We start from the raw sequence: 20,624 nt of genomic DNA, 5'->3' as shown, positions 1-20,624 counted from the left end.
GCAGTGAGTGCTGCCTGCTCCAAATCCCGATGGGCAGGGATGTTCTCAGCCCCAAATTCCTGCAGGATCCCTCCCAGCAGTGAGGCACAGGCTGTCCTGGCACTCCTGGGCTCAGGGATGTCACCAGGGGTGCAAATCCCAGCAGCTGCAGTAGCTGCAGGGATGAGTGAGCTCCGTGTGTGTGTGGGAGGGGGAATGTGGGCTGTGTGTGGCTGCAGGGCTTCCCTCCTGGAAATTCTGGCATTAATGACACATCAAGCCCTCTCTGAGAGAGTGGATTGAAAAGAATGAAAGAAAGGGGAAAAAAAAAAAAGCAAACAGGCAGGCTGATGGCTTTCCCTGCAAAGTTTAGGACTTCAAAAGTTAACTTGTAAGCAGCTGCAGATGCATGGATAAAAGCTGTCCTGTGCACTATGCAGCAGCTCTTTCCTCCCCAGCAGCATCTCCAACTTGTTGCCTACCTCTGCTGGATTCCCTTGCTGGCCATCAGTGCTGAGTCAGCGGCACTAGGTAAGGATTTTGTGCTTTTTCATTACTTGATGGTCGTTCGGGGATGGAGTTCATGTGTGTTTGAAACTGAGATGATCTTGTTTGTGTTTAGTTATGAATGTGGGTTAGAGTGGCAGAGGGCTATTATTAGAGAGGCTCCAAAATAGGATGGAAGTAAGGTTAAAATGAACAACTAAGGTAATGAAGAAGGTCACAGTGATAGCTAAGCACACTCACAGGACATGATGTATATTGATCATTACAGGACATTCCTTTTTTACATTTTTTTTAAATGAAGAAATTAAAAACCTGTTCAAATTCCTACTTCCTACTAGAAAAAATCAAATGATTTAAAGCATACACATAACATTTTCCCGTAAACAGAATATATGAAACTAACCATAAAAGAAAAAAAAAGGCTTTAAAATAACATTCTATTCCTCTAGGAAAGAATTATATACACCATATATCAGAGAAACATTGTAGATTAGTTAATTACACATATAATAATCATACACAGCTATACAGCCTCTGGCAATAAAAAGTTCTTGAGTAATTTCTCTACTACTGTACACATTAAATGTAAGTCTTGTTTCCCTCTAGCAGAGAGTTCGAAGGGGACATAGATTTTACATATGTGGCTTGTTTATACAGCTTTATTAATTGAACACAGAAATACATTGAGAATCATGTTAGGCATTATTCAGCTAGTGAAAACTGAGTTAATAAAAGAAACTGAGAAAAGCAGCCAGACATGTGCTGTGAGTGATTATGGATTCAGCTTTGGCAAACTCCACAGAGGCCCCCCCCTTAAAGGAAATATTTTGTAATATTTTACAAAATTTAATTCTAGTGGGGTTCCAACTGGTCTTAACAGTGACTATCAGCCAGCATTCAGTAGTTCTATGAAGATAAAACAATTCACTTGAATATCAAAGGGTCACCCAGAAAGTTTTGCAGGACTAAACACAAAGCAAAGGACCTTATCGCCTTTACCTTCAAACAATGCCTCTAATTTCTGAAACCTTTTGAAGGGTTGCCAGTTTTATGGAGTGTAGCAGCTACTTATCTGATAGAACAAGCTTTTCATCGGGGGAAACCTTTCAACTCCTGGTAAATAAGTAACTGTATTTGCCACTGTGTTTTTCTTACTGAAGGTAATATGTATAGACATCCTTATTAAACTGGGAGCACAAAACAAGAATTAAGTGCTGTGCTGTCTCTTAGGTGAGGCAGAAGGATTCATAAGGCTTGTTGTGGGTTTTTTTTCATAGAGCAAACTTGAAGTAAATGAAGCTGCTCAAAAAAGTTTACATTCTGACAGATTGTGTTGTGACAGTATAGGGATATTAACAGAGCCATATGCTGTTTACTTTTATACTCTAACAAACCTACTAATCCCATAAGAATTTAATGGTGAGTAGGGAAGATCTGACCAAAGAGCTCTTTGCAGATGCCTTGCTAAAGAGAGAAGATGAAAAAGTCCTTTAAAGACCAAGGAAGAGCTTAATCATCTGCAGTCTCATTTTAGGTAATGAAGCTCCCAGTGACTGAGGGTGTTCTCAATATTCGGGGTTTTTACATCATTTCCCAGGACTGAGAAGCACAAAAAGGCTACCAACACTTGTATCTGCTCTCTGGTACAAGACTAAATAAAGCATCAAGGACAAAAGCAACTCACTGAATCATAGGTGTGGGAGGGCTGACACAACCCAGAGCTTGTCAGACTTTTCTCAGAAGAAAGTCTGTAAAAAAGCCAATCAAAAGAACAAGACAATAGATTTTTTACAGTGTATTTTACAGATAAACATTCACCTTAAAATAGATAGTTGCTTGTAACATCACAAGATGGAATTTCTCCCCATCCCCTCTGGAGCCTTTTCATGATGTACAGCTGGGAAAGTTTTTAATCTGGTTATGAGTTTCCTGCAAAGGCACCCTTGAAGCTCAGGAAATCCACCGGGGCTTCACTGCAAGGTGTTACACATGTAGCAAACTCAGATACAATTAATTGTTTGCAAGTTCACTCCTGTGGGTTTCCCTCATCTCTGAAACACATAAGAAGAAATTTGAGCATATCCAGAGGTGCAGAAAGAGAGGAGAGAGGTTGGTGTCAGGGGAAGGTGAGGTGCCTACAGCCAGCCTGGAAAGATGGTGTGTTCTCCAATGGTGTAATTTGATTTAAGAGAGTAAATGGGAATAGTCTAGCATGGCAAAAATCACTCCGTGTATCTTGCAATTATATGAGGAATGCTGGTATTGCTTTCCACAGAAGAATTAAATTAAAATCAGAGTCTCTGATTTGCTTTGTGTTCCACCCACAAGCAACCCATGATCTCACTGTGAGCTTCTGCTGTGAAACCTGAGTCCTGAGGTGTGTCCATGACAGAAGCAACAATCTGCTGGGGCTGGGAACACATTTCCCCTGAGTATTTCAAAAGGAGTTATTCAAACTTCAGGACTTTTCCTGTTTGTTTCAAGAATCTGCCCCAGGTGACAAACTCTCCCATCCCTTGGTCAGACCTCAAACATTCCACACATGTCCCCAACAACCCCAGGAGCCCCAGGGCTTCTTCCACCCAAGCAAAGAGGGGTTTGACCACCCTGGGGAATCCCCAGGATCTGGAATCCCAGGCTGGAAACAGCTTGCAGGGCTCAGCTCATGAGTGGGTTTGGTGAGAGCATTCCCATGCCTTTGGAGATAACACTGGGATTAGTCTGGCTCTGTGTCTCTGCTCTGTGGAAAGCACAACAGACATTTGCAAACAAAGAATAACTCACTGAATGTTCTCCTGTGGAAGCAAAGCCAAGGCTGCTGGCTGTGGCAAAGAAATAGTAACAACTCCTAAGGGGAGAGGAACAACCTTTACAGCATGCTTCTCTCTCAGCATTATTTTTAATTATCAAAAGTCATTTACAGGTTAGTATTTTACTTCCCTCTTATTAAGTTTTGTCATTATCAAGTACCCCAGTAGTCTCACTGTCTGGAATTATCACAGAATCATAGAAGAGTTTGGGTTGGAAGGGACTTTAAAGGTCACCTAGTTCCAACTCCCCTGCCATGGGCAGGGATGTCATCCACCAGAGCAGGTAACTGGCCCAATTAAGCCAGTTTGTATTTTTTAAACATAGTCTGAAATCTGAATTTATCTGATTTTGTGCTGTCAGAGCCACACAGAGGTTGTACAATGATTTCTGTTCCCTGATAACTTCTTTGTTCCATTACTTTTTACCTGAAACACAAGGCCTGTGCCACTGCAGGGAAAGTTAATTCATAAGGAAGGCAAAATCAGGCACTGTTGAAGGCTAGGGCTGAGAGAACCTCTTTCACCTCAGTTTTTGACTCTCCTGAGCTTGGTATGTCACTATTGGATTTTAGGACTTTGGAATTTCCAGGAAAATAATTTTTTGCTCGTACATTTGCCTTTTAATCCTCTGATGAAATTTAATTATTTCTTTCCAAAGTTACACAGGCTTAAATATATGTTTGGTGTGAGAGGGCTGCCTTTCAGCTGCATCTCTCCAGCTTTTGCCTATTTCCCACTAACCTGCCAAATGTGTAAGCTGTTTAAACCTCTTAAGAGCTATTTACCACTCTGCACCGTGCTAAAATTGAGAATCAATTGATTAGCCGGCGCTCATAACAGCACAGGACATTCACGGCCAAAATGTTTCCTCTAATGGTCCAGTTCCTCAAAGTTATTTTGTCTCCAAATGCCAAATCTGAAGAAGTATTGTGCACATCCAACTTCCCTGGCAATCGATAGGAGCTGCGAGGAGTCAAGACAAATCAGTGTTTGCTCCTAAAGTGACAAGACAGATCGCTGAGGAGAGGGAGCATCATCACTCTGCTTCCCCGACGGGACAGCGACGTGAAGTGCCTCAAGGTCATGAAGAAAATCCTCTGCTGAGGCTGAGATCTGTGCCGAGGCTCGGGAGTCACAGCCCAGCCCTGTTAGCTCTGGACAGCTCAGAACTGGCACGAAAGGCAATATTGTGAATTGGAGAGCAATAAAAACGCTCAGCCTCTCGCTGGCCTCCCGTAAACTCCGATGGTCACACGCAAGCTCAAGGGGACACAAAGTATTTCTGGTAGGGTTAGGCTGCTTAATGTGTTTTAGGTGGACAACACTCGAAATTTCCCCCAAATTCCCTTTGTTTTCAATGGGAAATGATCCATTCACCTTCCAAAATTATATAAGTGCTTTATCATAACAATGTAGTAGAAGAATGGAAGGAAAGTCAATCCTGAATTAGATTCATTAGAGACAGCACTTCTTTTCTGATTGTTTTTCCTTCTTCCTAGACCACTTCTGTAGCCTAAAAAAATAATTATGGCTTTGGGAAGGGCTCTTTCTTTTCTGTATTTACTTCCTTTTTTTTGTGCCCCATAATCTTGCTGCCCCAAAATGCTGGGAATATAGTGGAAGTACCATTTAGCTGATTTTTCATTGGGTTCATACAGCACCTGTTTGAATAGTTTTCTGGGAAAAATCCTCAAGGCAGCCAGATTACTGATTATGTCTGCAAATTTATTTCTCTGGAAGATTTGTACTGATTTTTTTGCTACTTTCTTCTTGGATGAAGTGTCTTGTCACCTAACAGAGGGAAGTTTAGTGTTGGACATTGCCTGTGCACTGCCGAAATGGATATTGTCTTTAACATGATTTGCAGCATATATTTCTTGTTTAATGATTTTTAAGTTTTCTCTAAAGTAGTATATTTTACCTTCAGTTATGATCTTTATTAATGTCACTGTGGCAGCTACATTGTGTGTTTCGCCTTAGGTAGAGATTATTTATGGTGAAATCTGAAAAACGTGGATTAGACTGAAGAATATTTTTATCTGCCTTTGAAACACCAATAAAACCACGTATTAGTGCATGCAATTGTTTGTACAGCTTTGCTGGGAAGAGTTTTGCACGTTAAGCTCTTAGGAGATTTACTTAATGAGAGTATGTACTCATTTGCTTCTTTCTGACACATCTTATTTTGATTGTTCTGACGTCTATTACTTTGATTGCTGTGTTCACACTGCATGGCATCCACGGGGAGCCACCAGGGAATATTCTACATATTGAAAGGGGGAAAAAAAAATTGATTGCCTAATATAGCTGAGGGATTGTAGTAGTCTGCTCTGCTCCTTTTGCTGGTTTTATATTAATTCATCGATTGAGAACAAGCTTGTTTATTCCCCTATTTTTAATTTTTTTTTTCCCCCACAAAGCAGCTTCCACGAGCTAGATAGCAAATTATCTGCATACCACAGTAATGTAATGCATCTCCTGTGGTAGATGAAGTGTTTTACAACTCAGCTGTCCCTTGGCAGTGTGCTGAGTGTTTCAGTCAATGCTCCTCCTGCAGTATTTGCTAAAGCCTCATCCCTTCAGTACCTCCTGCACTGCCCCCAGACTAGTGGATACCCCAATTTTCCTCCTCCTTATGCTAATAGGAAAAGGTATAACATCCCCCAGCCTCAGTTTCTCTCTATTTTTTAAATGGCTGATCAACTCATGTTCAGTCGGTCTCAGAAGGCAAAAGTCTCTGGAAAAAAAATAAATCTAGAAGATGATGCAAAGACAAGAGGGCTCTCAGAAGTTCCTGAATAGCTCTGTAATGAGTTTAACTGTAAATGTGAAAAATTAGTTGGGATCTGAACTAGACAATTCCTTTACAGAAAGGAGCCTGTCTTATGCTAACACTTTCTTCCTGCTCAGCTCCATTTTAAATTGTATTTTGCTGATGTTTGACCCTCATGGAAACTTTTCATGGAATTTTATCTCACTGATTTTCCACAGTTCTATATGAAGAGCCAAGGAAAGTAAAATTCAGTCAGTGGCTTATTTAACACCTAAGCTAATACTTTGTTATTAATAACTTAGTAATTAAAAATTCCTTTATAATTAGCATTGTTAGAGTTTGCTGCATTCATTAGATAAATTATTATTTGTTTATCTGGTCCAGGTACTAGAGCTGACCAATTCACAAACATGTTTCAGAGGTTACTCTAATCTTCTTTGTCCCTTTCCTCCAATTATTTGTTCTATAATCAATCATGGGCATGCTATAAAACTAGCAATCTGTGACTCAGCCTCCCTCAACAGTACAGCACAGATACTTTGATTCACTCAGGCTACCTCATCATCAACTCTGTTCTATCCTTAATGGACTATGGAAAAAAAAAAAAAAAAAGAAAATTCACAGAGCCATTTGCTCTGATTTTCTATTAGATGTTGAGATTAAAGCTAACAACAAAAGCATAAACAGGGAGAAATCTAATTAATTCCTTGGTTCTCTTTCACAAGAAATACAAGGGAAATGAAGAGGAGGCTATTTCCTACCTCACTGTACCTGCAACTCACTCTTCAAGAGCTAAAATACATGGACATTTGATTTTCTGGATGGGCATAAAGCAGAATAAAAATAAAGGTCAAAGAAATGGATCTTTTTCCCTTAGCTAGCCCAGAGCCATCCCAGAAGGTTTTGCTTTCAACAGAGTCTTGTGAGTGCCAGTGGACTGAGACACCCACATCCCATAACTTCCCTGAAGCATTTGGGCTTCTCTTCTCCTATAATGTCCTTTAACAGCCCCACTCATAACTGTTAAATACACAAACCCTCCAGTCTCAGATAGTTTTCAGCCTTTTGCCAGGTTTAGCTGTTCCAGTTGGTCATTGAACAGAAATTCCCAGGGAAGTGCCTCGCAGCATTCCCGGTGTGGAGCAGAGATGTGCTGATGCACTTCAGGACAGCTGGGCTGGGGTTGCAGACAATCCCAGCACAACCCAGACACCTCCCAGAGGAATTTTACAACTCTCTGCTCCTCTTGACATGATTGCTGCCTTGCAGTACAAACAGCTCTGCCATAAATCATAAATCTACCACCCACCCCAGTCCTTCGCTGCTTCTTCACGTTTCCCCAATAACTGATATCTTAATCACAAAAATCCCCCACAGTTATTCCTGCTGCTTCCTGATGTGTGTTATCCACTCAGATTTCTTGTTCTGTTTGCTATTACCTCTACTCTGCATGGGTGTGGAGACACTTTCCCTCATTAATACACCTCTTACAATGCTATTCATCTGCTGTTTCCAAATATCTTCATCTTCTGGCTTGGATCTGAGCTCACAGCTTTCCTCCTGAGAATACCAAGGAATTGGGAATTCTCCTGAGAATGCCCAATAGGGGATGGAAAGATGTGAGGGGACCTGGAGAGCTGCCCTTGGTCAGCCCCACACTGCTCCCAAGGACCCTGGCACAGAAAATTCACAAAAAACTGTGCTGGAAAAAGGCAGAAGCTTCTTCACCACTCAGAAAAGCTGGTGGCAGAGACTCTAAATACCACTTGTATACACAATGATTAGGTGGAAAACAAGCAGTTCTGGAAAGAAGAAATCTGGGTTTTCTGGTAGTATCAGGTTTTATTTTTTTAAGACCCTTAGCAGGCAACTTAATGTTGTTTTCAATGGGGCTAAACTGAGTATAAAATGAAATCACTGTGACCCTGTGAAAGGTAGCACAGGTGGCCACGTGGGGACAGAAGCACAGGAAACATCACTTTGGCCACCACAGTTATCCCTGATTCATGTAATTATCACAGCCATTAGGGCTGCAGAAATGCAGTGAGAAAAATGATGATGGTCACCAAAAATACACCACACATTAAGGGGAATTTTTGCCTCTGAGTTCCATCACTGCTGTTAGAGTCCAGCTCCTCACTGTGATTATCTGCATAACACCTTACAGACTCTATGACTTCCCCAAAAATATCCAGCTTCAGCTTGAGTAACTGGTGCTGCTCCACACAGAAACATTTTCTTCCATCTGATTGTTTTAACAACTGAAAACATTTAAAAATTACTTTTCCACTGGGACATAACCAGGAAAATCCCAAAGTGTTAACTGATGTTCTAAAGTTTTGTTAATCACCACTGACAGGAAGGATGCTTTGTTTTAGGATACAGGAACTGGATCAATCTCTTCTGTCACAGCCAGGTGACCTCAGAACTGCTCCATCGATTATGCCAGGCAGAATATCTTATCTGAACTGTTTCACTTTCTATTAGTAATTAAATACATCCTGAAATGAGGGCTTTGGTGTCATCTCCCATGTGTTCAGTGAAGGTAAAAATACCTGTGATGGGCAGCAGCTTCAATCATTCTGTGGTGTAATGTATATATGCTATTTATAAAAATAATAATAAAGCAGCTCCTGTACAGTTAGATGAGTAGCTAGACTAATCATCAATTGGTCAATACATGTTCTTTTGGTCAAAACTTTGTGACAAAGTGCATGAGCCTCCAAATTTCTCCCCTCCTGATTCAAAACCTGCACCAACAAATTTGAATTCAAATTTCTATGAAAAGTTTCATTAATATCTTATAAAATAAACAACACTTAAAATTCCTGACCAGCTCTAACCCAGGAATACTTTTTTTTTTTTTTTTTTAAGAAAAACAAACAAGCTGAATAAAAGGGGCAATAGATTTCAATGTTAGTAATGATACCTGTTTGTGAGTCCCCAGCAATCTGGAGTGATTTATGTTCATTTGTGCTTGGGAAGCAATGCTTTAACACACCAATTTTCAACTTTTTTTTTTTTTAAATCAAAGGTTCTTTTCTGCCAAAAGAAAGCCACAGAGTATCCTGTATCCCCTCTTGTTTTATGGTTAAGGGATAAGGCAACTAGATATTTTGCATGAAATAAAAGGGATGAAGTGAACTCAATTTCTGCCTTACAAAGAGCATGATTTTGCTAAATGCACAGGACTATTTAATTTGGGAGGTTCTGTGAGGGCCCTGGAGCTGGGGCAGCAGGGATAGATTGGAGTAAATGCTGGGTGAAGGGTTGGGGGTTCTTGGGCAATTTGTTACATAAACTGAAATCTGACATCCTAAGAGCCCTCATCACTTAAATAATATTTCAGCCTGTAAGATCTGCTTGGGAACACCCATTCCCTAATATCAGAGGGTCTAGCAAGGGACTGGCAATATATTCCTGCACCCAGGGCAGGCAGCTGTGGATTACAAAGGCTGCTCTTGATCTTGCTCTATATTCATATCCAATAACTCCTTCAAGGCCACGAGCTTATTCCTGCTCTTTAAAGCCACCTTCATTTCCTAAAGTGTTGCCTAGCACTAAAGTGCTCTGTTAAGCTGCTGCCATGTTTTTCCATTCTGGTAGGAATTATTGTTCTATATAGTTTGATTTTAAGAGTGCCTTCTGGCATCCATTTGGGGAAAAGGCACTACATAAAAGCAAAATCAATACGAGGGACAGTTATATTTCCTGAGCTTTTTCATTAGCTATAAAATACATACATTCCAGGAGGGAGGGGGAAAGAATGTCATTTCTACCCAAACTGAAGGAGGACAAGACAAAGCATGGGAGAAGTTGCATAAATGTTCCCTGCTGGGTATATTCACAGGTAGACTTTGACTTTACTCAGCACTGAGAATGAATAAAAGAAAAATAAAATAGTGCTGGGACAAATTCTTCCTCAAAGCCCCTCTGAACTTCACCTACTCTATCTTTGCTCTTCTCTCCCAAAATATTTTTTTGCTTACCTAGCAGACCATCCTTTTAAACATCTTTGGATAAAGTCCTCACCACCTCACAGGATATATTTTCTAAGATTTGCAAGCAAAGAGATGGAACAAATTCTGAAAATCTGTCATCTGTATTTCTACAATTACGAACTTAGAGATATTGCCGTAAGTTTTTATCAGAACCAAATCATTGCTACTTTGTTAAAGCCCAGCTGAAAAATTAAAATTCAGAAGGTATATTAGCCAATATTCTGACACAGGTTACCAAACCAGAAAGGCAAGCATCTTATTTTAGCTTAGAGCAAAATTTCAAATCACAGTGTCTATTCAGTATCAGCAAGCAATTATGGGAGTGAAGAATTGCACACAAGCCTTTTTATTTCTTTTCCCTTTCCCTCCTCTTTTTTTAAATACAGGCCTTCTATAATGGCATTTTCATTAGTAGGAAATACCTGTTGTCTGTAGAAAAATAATTTGTCTTGCTTTTTGAAAACTAAATTACCCTCTCTACAAGATTAGCTGAAAAACACTGTATAAATTCATAAGCATCCCAGGTTAAATAACAAAGTTTTGCTTCTTTCTGGTGACCCCTAGTGATGCATTTTGTGAGAGAGTTCAAGAGCAAACCCAACAAGTTTTTTTTGAAACCCAGATAAGATCTGGAAGATTTTATCTGTGTGATTTTGCCACTAGCCCATAATTCAGGGAACTGGAAAATAAAGGCCCAGAAAACTTATCAGAGTGATTGTTGATTGCAAACCCAAGTGAAGCTGTGGGGAAAGGTGAGCTGGCAGAGATGGACAACACCAAGCAGCACAACAGTATTTCTCTTGCTGTAATCATAGCAACAAGGTAGAACTTTATATTTTTAGCAGCTCTTTTACAAGTCTCAGTATCCTGCTCAAACAAGTGAGTCTTGGTTTGGTACCAAATAAAATGGAAGAGTGTGGCTAATTTTTAAATCCTGTTGTGAACCCTGTAAATCCACATTAAATTCCAGGCTGTTGGTCCAACTGCCCTGATTTTCACTGGGAACAGAACAGGCATGCAGTGAGCAGAGTTTGGCTCATTTCTGCATTGTAACAGCTGCCCTCAAACTTATTTTCATTAAAAAAACATTGAGACCAGCCTTACATGGCACAGATCCCCCTTTGCATAGTTCTACATTTTTTTCTCCTAAATCAAACTCTTGAAAAAATAACATTCATCATCTTAATATTTGTATTACTAACGCAAAGGAAGGCAAGAAAATTTCCCTTCTGTTTTTATAGCAGAATATTTATTGCAGCTTGCTAGGATCTGGAGTGATTAAGTCATATTAAAGACATTTCTGTCTTCTGAAGTTTTATATTTGGTTAAAGAACATGTTTTGATTTCGAATATGACAATATTTCTTGACTGCAATACAAATATTGCTGTCCTTCCCCAATGGGTCACAATGAAGTCAATAAAATATGCACAGAAGAAATGCAAGCAGCATTTGGCTCAATATAAAGATTGATAATGTAACCACCTAAAAAAAAGTACTTTTTATCATCATAAGTCTCTCCTAGTTTTTTATAGTTTTCAGTGAGCAAAACAATCCATCATACTTGAACTTCATCCACGTTCCTGGAGCCAACAGTTAGTACAAGTCAATTTTTAATTATGATATTTTCATAAAACCTACAATTTATTTCCTGATTTTGTAAAACACTTTAAACAGCAAGTCATTGATATAAATTATGTAAATCTCTAGGGACCCCAAATTCATTAATCTAACTGGATCTCACAGCAAAGCAGAATTCAGCACAATGGAGTGGCTCTCCCTCTGATAGCCCAGAGCAGCTAAGATGGGTACAGCCATGAGGAACAGAGGGAAAACACCATTTTGCTTTAAAGAGGAGTGATTTTTAACCTTTTAAATAAAATTCCCATCATGTTTGGAATAGCTGTTGCTCTCTTACATTTAGGGCCAAAGGAAAATGTGTCTTTGAACTGTGAAAGATAGAAAAAAAGGTTCTCATCAACAGTGCTGCACAAAGAGCATGAACCCCTACCCCAAAATACTGATCTCTACAGTATTTAGTCAGCCTATCCATGAGCTATCACCATCCCATTCCTGCAGAAAACCACAGAAAATCCTTTGGCAGCAGAGGGAAATCTGCCCAGGAGGGCTGGAGCAGCAGCAGCAGCCCTTTGGGAGCAGCAGCCTCACGCTGGTTTTCAGCCTTTCTGCTTTGAAAGGAAACAAAAAAAAGTCTCCTGTGCCAAACCCCTTCCCCAAGCCCTTTTACTGCAGAGCTGCCAGAATGACCTTTCCCCCAACCTGTGTGAAGAACAAACTCTCTTTTCTCCTTCCCATCTCCCACTGCTGCTCCTTTCCCAGGATCCCCCAGTCAGGGATTCCAGCAGCCTGAGAGGCAATCTCTCCTCTCCAGACCCAACATCTGCTTCTCTCAGTTAAGCCAGCTTGCCTGTGCCTCCTTTAAAATATTTTTTTTTAGGTTTTCCAGCTGTTCTCCCTTTTGGTGGCCACCTCAGTCCTTTCCAGCTGCTATCCCTTTGGGCACAGCTGTGCTGGCTCCTTCCCCTCCTGCTGGCAGCAGCCTCCTGCCTTCCCTCCCTTTGTGCACAGACATCTCCTGCACCCCCCTGCAAGTGTAAAAATCAGATATTTTTATATTCCAGGATATTTATAAGATGCTGTTAAAGTAGCATTTAACTAGGGAGAGGATAAGAGCACAGCACAGGGATGAATGAGGATTATTTTTGCTCATGCACAGGAGAGAGAATCAGAGGATTTAGCCTGTACTCCTTAATAAAGAGTATTTTGTGTGTCTCCAGTTATTTTTTTCTTTTAAAAGTAGGATGCAGTCATTGTCTGGGTCTCAGCCTGCATGAACTAATGTCACCCAAGTTCCTGTAGACCAAAAAGAAGAGGAACTATCCGAAGGCAATGAGGTTGTGGTTTTTAGGCTTTTCCAGCACCTCTTGCTTTCAGTACCTTTTCTTTCACTTTGTGAAAGTCTGTGCAGGAAACCAGCAGGTGAGAGGGAGCAACTGCAGCATCTCAGGATGTTTGCTAAAATGTAGTTGGAGAGTAGAGCACGATAGCTTAAAAAAATAAATCCAATGGCTTTTTTACCTTTCCTGGGGGACAATTCCCACACACTGCATTCTTTTTTCAGCACTTGAAACAGTTTCTCTTCCTATTTACAGAGGAAGATATACAGTCTGTGCTTCAGTTCATATTTTTTGAACTTCAGATGCTCTTCTCCATATTAAAACATCTCACAGGCAAATGCATATCCTTATTTATACTTCCTATATTAACCCAGTTACATGGTGGCTATAAAATTCCATAATAAGAAATAAGAGCTCTCATTGCACATTCACAAAGCCCTCCAAAGAACAGAGGCAGAACAGGCCAAAAGTCTCATAAATCCAACCTAATTTATTCATAGTAAGAGTGTAAAAATCAGATATTTTTATATTCCAGGATATTTATGATAAGATGGTGACTGTATAAACCTCCCCTAACAATAATTCAATAATTGATGATAAAATAACAAAATAGATAACAGGTTTCAAAATCCTTGCATCGGAAGAGTGAAATATTATAAACAATAACACGGCTTGTAAGCATTCAATCAAATCTGCAGTGGGTGAGGGCAAGAATACAATTTCAGAACTTTCAGAGCTCTCTGATCCCCTGATCCAGAATCTCCCAGCTTCACTGCTTCAGTGTCTGCAGTAATATGCATTTCCTTTTCATCAAATATACCCAAGTAAGCAGGGGGTGTGGGGAGGTTCTACACATCATGCTCATTTTTGGTCTGCAGAAAGCTTTTCAGGCATTGTATCCACAAGAGAAAGGAGGTGCTGGGAGAAACCTCTCTGTGCAGTCAGGGGGGCTGGGGATATCTCTGGTTTTTGCCTGCCACACAGAGGAGCCTTGTTTTGGTCACACTCATGCTCTGAGGAGAGAGGATTTGGCAAATGCCACCACACAGAGCCCCCTAGGTGACAAAAGCCCCTCCTGTACAAACCATGCCATTGCTCTTGCTCAGTCCACATTCCTTGCTATAGACAGAAGGGACAAATCCATCTTGTAAAAAGGATATTTTGCTCCAATCACCTTGATCTTTACCTTCCAAAAGGTAGAAATTCCCCATTTTCCACCTCAGGTATGTTCACAGATGTTGCTCTCGAAGCAGATGTTTTCACCAGGTTCTCCCTGAGCCCAGAGTTCTCCTCCCTGCCATGCACACATCAGCAACACAAAATGCATCCTCACTTTCCCTTTTGCTAGGCTAAGCAAATTAATTCCAACCTATACTTTCAAAGCAAGCTCTTCATCCTCCTGATTATCCTAATAGCCTTTCCCACTGCTTGTGCAAATCAGAACAAGCAGGCAGAGATCCAAATGAGCTCTGTACAGTGGCACTAATTTAACTGTTGCTCTACTGTATTTCCAGCACTGAAAGCAGCTTTTGCCATTGCAGTGCAAACAGTCACCTTGTGATCAGATAGTAGATCTTTCTTTTATTGACCCGATTTTGTTGTTAATTCTCAGGCTTGTTAATGTACTGCTCTGCCCTGGAAGTCTCAAGTCTCATTTGTATGTGAACAGGATTTTAAAAGGGTTTTTGGAGATGATTCTAGATAGCCATATATAAGCCATGTGCCTGCTCAGTTCAATGGTGTTTGCTAGGGGAAGGAGGAAAATGAATGTGCAGCAACAAAGGAAATTCTGTGACTCAGCTAGAAAGGTAAAAAGCAGGAATCGAGTAAATATCAGTCTTTAGGGATAATAGCTTTCACTGTTCAGCTATTCTTCACAGGTTCCTTATCTGAAGCCTCTCTGGCACTCACTGAGGAGAGAGAACTCAACCCACAGGGCACACAGGAGACAGGGATGTACACTCTGGGCCCACTTTTCAACCACTTAACAATTATGAATGCTTTTTGTTGATCATTTAGATTAGAAATCAAGCAAACAGGACTTTGCTACCTGGAGGGAAGGTTCTGATTTACATTATTTTTGCTTATAGAATGTATTTCTCCCCTTTAAGATTGCTCAAGTGTACATCAAGGTCAATTTTCTGTCAGGGGCCAACAATGCAAAATTTGTGCTCCTGTGATTTTGTGTGATTATGAAACCCTCTTGCTGCTCTCAGAAACTGCAGCACAAGCAATCATTCCTGCTTTGTTCTTTCCCATTTAAGTTGCTGTGAAACACTCCACAAAATGTAAATGCAAATGCAGATCCTCCTGCTTCCTGCCTGACAGCAGCTCCCAAAACTGATGGGGAATCCATCCCATAATAGCCAGGATGGCCTTGGAGGCCACCACAGCCCCTTGTCCCTTGCTGTGTATAAAACACAGGAAAGTCAGACAAAATATAGACATGTTGAAATAAAAGCACCTTTTTCTAGAGTGAATTAGATAATAATTTTACCCAAGACCTGCGGGAGAAGATTACTTATTGCTGTGTGGTGTCTGCAGAGAGCTGCAGTTTCATCTTAATGATGCTCTGGCATTCACACTTCAGTCCTCAGCAAGAACTCACAATTAGCATAAAAAGGGTGCTACTTATGCATTAGTTTCTGTATTTGACTCGAAGAAGCAGATGAATAAAACTAGATAAATGTGAACTGTTAGACCACGGGGCTCAATATGGTTTTGGAAACAGGCAATGGGAGTTTTAATTGCAGACAGAAAGATTTGGAGATCGTTGGGATCACTCCCATCCAACACTAATGACTGTGGTTTCCCAAATCAAAACCCAGAATTTACAGCCAGGCTCAGCACCCACTTTGCTCAGATCCTTTTTTACCAGCTGTAATGACCACTAATGAAACAGCCAGAAGCCCAGGTGGCTCTCCTGCAAATGTACATTTCAGAGCCTCCAGACCTGATCCTGCAGCTGCCAGCTTCACCCTGGGAAAACCATTAGCAGCTGGCTCCACGTCTAGGAAAAGAAAATGAAATATGTTGCATTTTCACAGCCATCAATCAGCAGATGCAGTGCCAGGAAAGCTTCATAATGATGTAGATATCGCCGACTGACTTTGCAAAAAAACCAGAAATATAGTTTTAAGGAGGGAAACGTATGCAGAAACCCAACAGATGATCTCAGTGTACACTTTGTGTGTGTGGTCATCCCTCTCTGGTCAGATGGGATGGGACTGAGATCAGAAAGCACCTCCTGAGACAGAGGGACAGAGCCCACCTGGTCCCCAAGGATGGCAGCAGGAGGACACATTTCTCCTCACCCCTGAGCACCACCTCACTGCAGCCATGGCAGGGGGCTCAGCCCCAGCCTTGAGTGATTAAACAGTGTCTTTGCTTTGCTTGCGCTGCTGAGCTTTCTGTTATTCTTGGGAGGAGAAAGTTCTGAGAGCAGAAGACCTTAAAATGAAAAAAAAATAAGGAACTTTAGAGTTACGCAATGACGCGCGTAAACCCAGAAATAAATACAAATGTGTGAATGAATAAAATGTCAGTTTTGGTGCTTGATTGTTTTTTTTTCCCCTCAATGTTCTGCAAAATGGCTGAAAGTTATCAACAGCATCACTGCTCCTAAGTGTTGTATTTCCAAGTGTTTTTATGCCTTCACCCCTCTTTATTATCTTTTCTGCTTTCCTGAGAGAGACACTGAAATGTCTGGCATGACTCATGCTGTGAGCAATCCTTCTGTGAGAGCTGAATGAAAACAGGCTGATAACAAGGGTGATTTCATTAAAAAGAGCTCAGCCCTGGGACTGGTTACATGGGACGTTATTGAAATTATGCATGCAGAACTCCAATGCTGTCATATTGTTTTAGATCATGTTTTCCGTGGCACAGGAGAAAGTACCTTTGTCAGTTCAGTGGAGAAAGGTTGGAGATGATTGAGGTAAAACAGCAGGAGGAGACCAATATGATTAAGTCACAGAGCCAACTGCCCATGTACAACACAGTAATGGAGGGGAAAGTAGAGGGCAAACTAAAATTAAGTCAAAAGGACACAGGAGACAAAAGGCTACACATATAGGACATGGAGAGGATGTACAGCGAGCTGATTTGTACAGCAGGCAGAGTGCAAAATTGTCATGCCCTGTATTCAGATATTTCCTGTTAATATTGATGGGAACTCTGTACCAACTAGTGCTGGAATGGACAGTCTGTTTAGTGAACATGCATGGAGAGAGGCATGTCTAATTAATTTTACAGTCATGGGCAGAAAGGTCAGATGACAGCCTGTGAGTTAAATCACCAGCAGCCAGATTGGACAAGAGAAGAAAAAAAAAATACAAGGGAAAAAAAAAAAAAAGAAAAGTCATAGGGAGAAAAGCAAGGTCAAGTCTGGACTCGCTCTGGTGATTGTTCACACCTCTCCAGCAGAAAATAAGGTCTTAATTTGGCTGCAGGTCACCAGGTAAGAATAGCCTCATTGCAGGAGATCTTGGTCATTTCAGAGACAATATAGACTACTTTAATTGTTCTTCCTGAGAAGAAGGATGTAGATACATCACAAAGCAGAGGTTCCCATGGTCATGGGCCAAGCAGGGTACCAGCACTGCCTGGTAAATCACACACTCATCAGACACTGCAGCACTGGGAATTTCTAGAACTGTCTGTATTCACTAAGAGTGTATTATTCTGTCCTTTTTCAGTGGGTAAGGAACTGCAAAAGCCCAGAACAGTAACAGATGCAAGCTACAATCCCAGGCAGGAGGGAAAGACCCAACTCCTTCCAAGGCAAGGAAGCACTCTGTGCCTTGAAGAGCCTGACAGGACACTCCCCAGCACTGGGGTTGAGCAAATATTTCCCCTTCCACCTACCAACACACAAATTCATGGTGGGAATCACCCACAGACCAGGAAACCCCAAAGCTACAGCTGTTTGCACCCCTGCTATTGGCTCTGGTGCCTGTAAATTGTGCTCCAGGCTCTGTGGCATCACCACACCCTGATTTCCTCTGGGCTGGTAATTCCTGCAGTGCCCAGCATGGAAGAGACTCCACTGCAGAGCAGCCAGCCAGGATTTCATGGCACTCCCACTTGTGAGCACATGGTTTAGTGCATGGATTGCTCAAAGTAGCAAAATCCATCTTGGAAATGCCATTCACTACCTGAGAGGCTTTCCCCTTCCTTATTGTACTAAATGGGTGCTTAATTTGCAGCCATTAATTTACTTTCATAGCCTTTGTGGGTTGAAGGCCAAATAATATTAATGCTAAAGGTATTAATATTATTAAGAGAAAGTAGTGCAGATCCATTAACAGGGAAGAAGAGCAGGTAAGATAACACAGGGGATATAAATGCATTCAAAATCTTTTTTGCTTCATTTTTCCCAGAGACATTTCATTTCAGTAAGATATTAAGCAGTTTATTTCAAGATGTTAATAAGAACACAAGGCATGGAAAAAGAGAGAAAAAGCTAAAAATGGATATACCACCTTGAATAAAAAACAACTCATTATTTGAATCAAAAGTTGCCTTCAAAAATGAACTCAGAACTTCTGATATCCAAAGGGCAAAAACTGAGGCAAAAATTCAATGCTTAATGACAAAAAGTGAAAAAAAAAGGATGGTTTGAGAAGCTACAAACCAGCCAGACTGTCTCCCATGCAGGTTCCTAATGACTTGCAACTTGCAGGGTTATTAGGAAAAATTAAGAGTGGAATTTGTTAATGAACGTAAAACACAGCAACTCATTAGACCTCTGCACGTGGATTTGAGAGGCCACAGCTGGACTACTGTGACTAACCCTGATCATCCTACTGAAATAAAGATGGACAAATTAGAGACAACTCTGAAAGGGAACTGCAATGCTAACAAGGGACCTGGAAATGTGACCTGGAAAGAAAGTGGAAAAGAAATAGGCTTACCTGTGAGAAGGGAGCACTGAAAAGGGCTGTGTTTGTTCCTCTAATATACAAAGCAGAGAGGGAACAGTTGGCTATTCCTCATCTCTACAGATGGTGGAGAAAGAGGGAGAGCAGCCTGAGCAGGGCTGGAGCAGCCTGAGGAATGATTTCAGTGAGGCACCTTGTCTGGGAGATCAATGCTCAGCCACAGAAGTCCCTTCACCTGGAGCTAGAGGGGCACAGGCAAACCCCAGGGGTGCAGGGCTTGGCAATGTTAAATCCTCCTGCAGAAAACAGGGAAATGAGGTGGTTGGGAAAAGCTGGTGTGGATCATTAAGAGCCAATTGCACCAGAGGAGCCAATTCTCTTCTCTTACAGCATTCCTGGTGTAGTAAGAGGCAGGTGTGAGGTGTGGGACATGAGGTGTGGGGTGTGAGGTGTGGGGTGTGGGACATGAGGTGTGGGGTGTCCTGCCTTCACCAGCATCTCCAGGACAAGAAGTTAGTGGCTGCAGAGACAGGGAAATGAGGCTGAATGTGTCCCATCTGCTGAATGTCTCATCCCTGAACCCAGAGCTGCCCAAAGCAGAGACAGGCACAGAGCTGCTCTTCCCCTTCATGGAAGACACAGAGACTTCTTTTTTTCACTCCTTCGCACTGAAATGAAACAAAATTCCTTTGAAATGTTTAGTAAAGCATGAAAGAGAGGGAAAGGGAGTAGGATCCTGTTCTCCTCCCCTTTCCCCACTCCCACACTCCCCTCAAAACTATCAGCCCCAGAGATAGTGACATTAATTTGGGAAGTTTTGCTCAGCCAGACCCAGAACAGAGCCCAGGCCTCCCATTTTGTGGTTTCTCATGTGCTTTGATTATGCAAAGTGCAGAGCTTTCTCCCTTTTCTTTTCTCCTTTCTTCCCCTTCAGCAATTCTGTATTAAAAATCACACAACAAAAACTTCAATGGAAAAACACCCTCTGTGCAAATCTCAGCTGTGGCGAGTCAACATTTTCCAAGAGGAAAAAAAAGAAAAAAATTATCAGAAAGCTCACAGCCAGCTCCACCATCAAGATTTTGGAGGCAGCTAAGCTTTAAGTGCCTCATATTTCTGCATATCAGGGTCGTCAGTCAGGCACCCAGAAAACAAGGAGCACAGGAGTGATGATCACCTCTGACATGGCTGGAGTGACTTATCCAGCATGACAAGCCCCTCCTGGCAGCCCCATCCATCACCTCCTCGGGGCAGCAGTCCTGAAGTCTTTTTTTCCTCCAAAACCTCAATTCTAGCTAACATTGTTTTAAACACTGTCATCCATTTCAGTCGATCTGATTCTTCATAATTTCGGTTTCTTTCTGTGGGGAAATTGGAGTGTATTTCATAGTGTGAAGTGTCAGGAGAACAACTGCATCAAGGAACAGCATCCTTTTCCCTGCCACTTATATATGTTTGCTTGAGCAAAATGTACACATTCACCCCAGCAAGAGATTAACTGTTCTGCTGCACCACCACAGCCTGAGCATCTCTTAGACATAATAAAAAGCTCAGCATTCAAAACCTCTGCATGACCAGAAATCAGATTTTGAGGATGTTTGATCTTGGTACCCAGCCTTCTACTGCTTTTTTCTTCCTTCATAACATTGGATCACGTAGATAAAATCTTAATGGTGAAGCTTCTGCCTGGCTAGGTTCTCCATGCCATTGCCTTAGCCTATTTATATGCAATAATCTCCCAAAGAGCTTATACTTT

At 41.3% G+C, this 20,624-nt stretch overlaps 1 protein-coding gene and 1 long non-coding RNA gene across 2 annotated transcripts in view; one reads left to right on the top strand and one right to left on the bottom strand.

Annotated features, from left to right (window-relative positions):
• The first annotated feature begins 209 nt into the window (after positions 1-209).
• The window catches only part of LOC146434925 (von Willebrand factor D and EGF domain-containing protein-like), a 165,152-nt gene continuing 144,737 nt past the window's right edge, over positions 210-20,624 (top strand). Inside the window, exon 1 of the mRNA XM_085066542.1 lies at positions 210-510. Coding sequence (XP_084922668.1) covers positions 414-510 — 97 coding nt within the window. The 5' untranslated portion in view covers positions 210-413. The remainder of the gene's footprint in view (positions 511-20,624) is intronic.
• LOC146434926 (uncharacterized) lies at positions 13,526-19,110 on the bottom strand. The gene is made up of 3 exons (XR_014853311.1): positions 18,902-19,110; positions 16,258-16,436; positions 13,526-16,090 (listed from the first exon to the last, which is right to left on the bottom strand). It is a non-coding gene; the product is annotated as an uncharacterized LOC146434926 (long non-coding RNA).

This window comes from Lichenostomus cassidix, chromosome 7, assembly GCF_008360975.1.
Source record: "Lichenostomus cassidix isolate B80296 chromosome 7, HeHo_3.0, whole genome shotgun sequence".
Classification (NCBI taxonomy): Eukaryota; Metazoa; Chordata; class Aves; order Passeriformes; family Meliphagidae; genus Lichenostomus; species Lichenostomus cassidix.
Note: the sequence above shows the minus strand (reverse complement) of the source record. Positions and strands in the feature narration are given on the sequence as shown.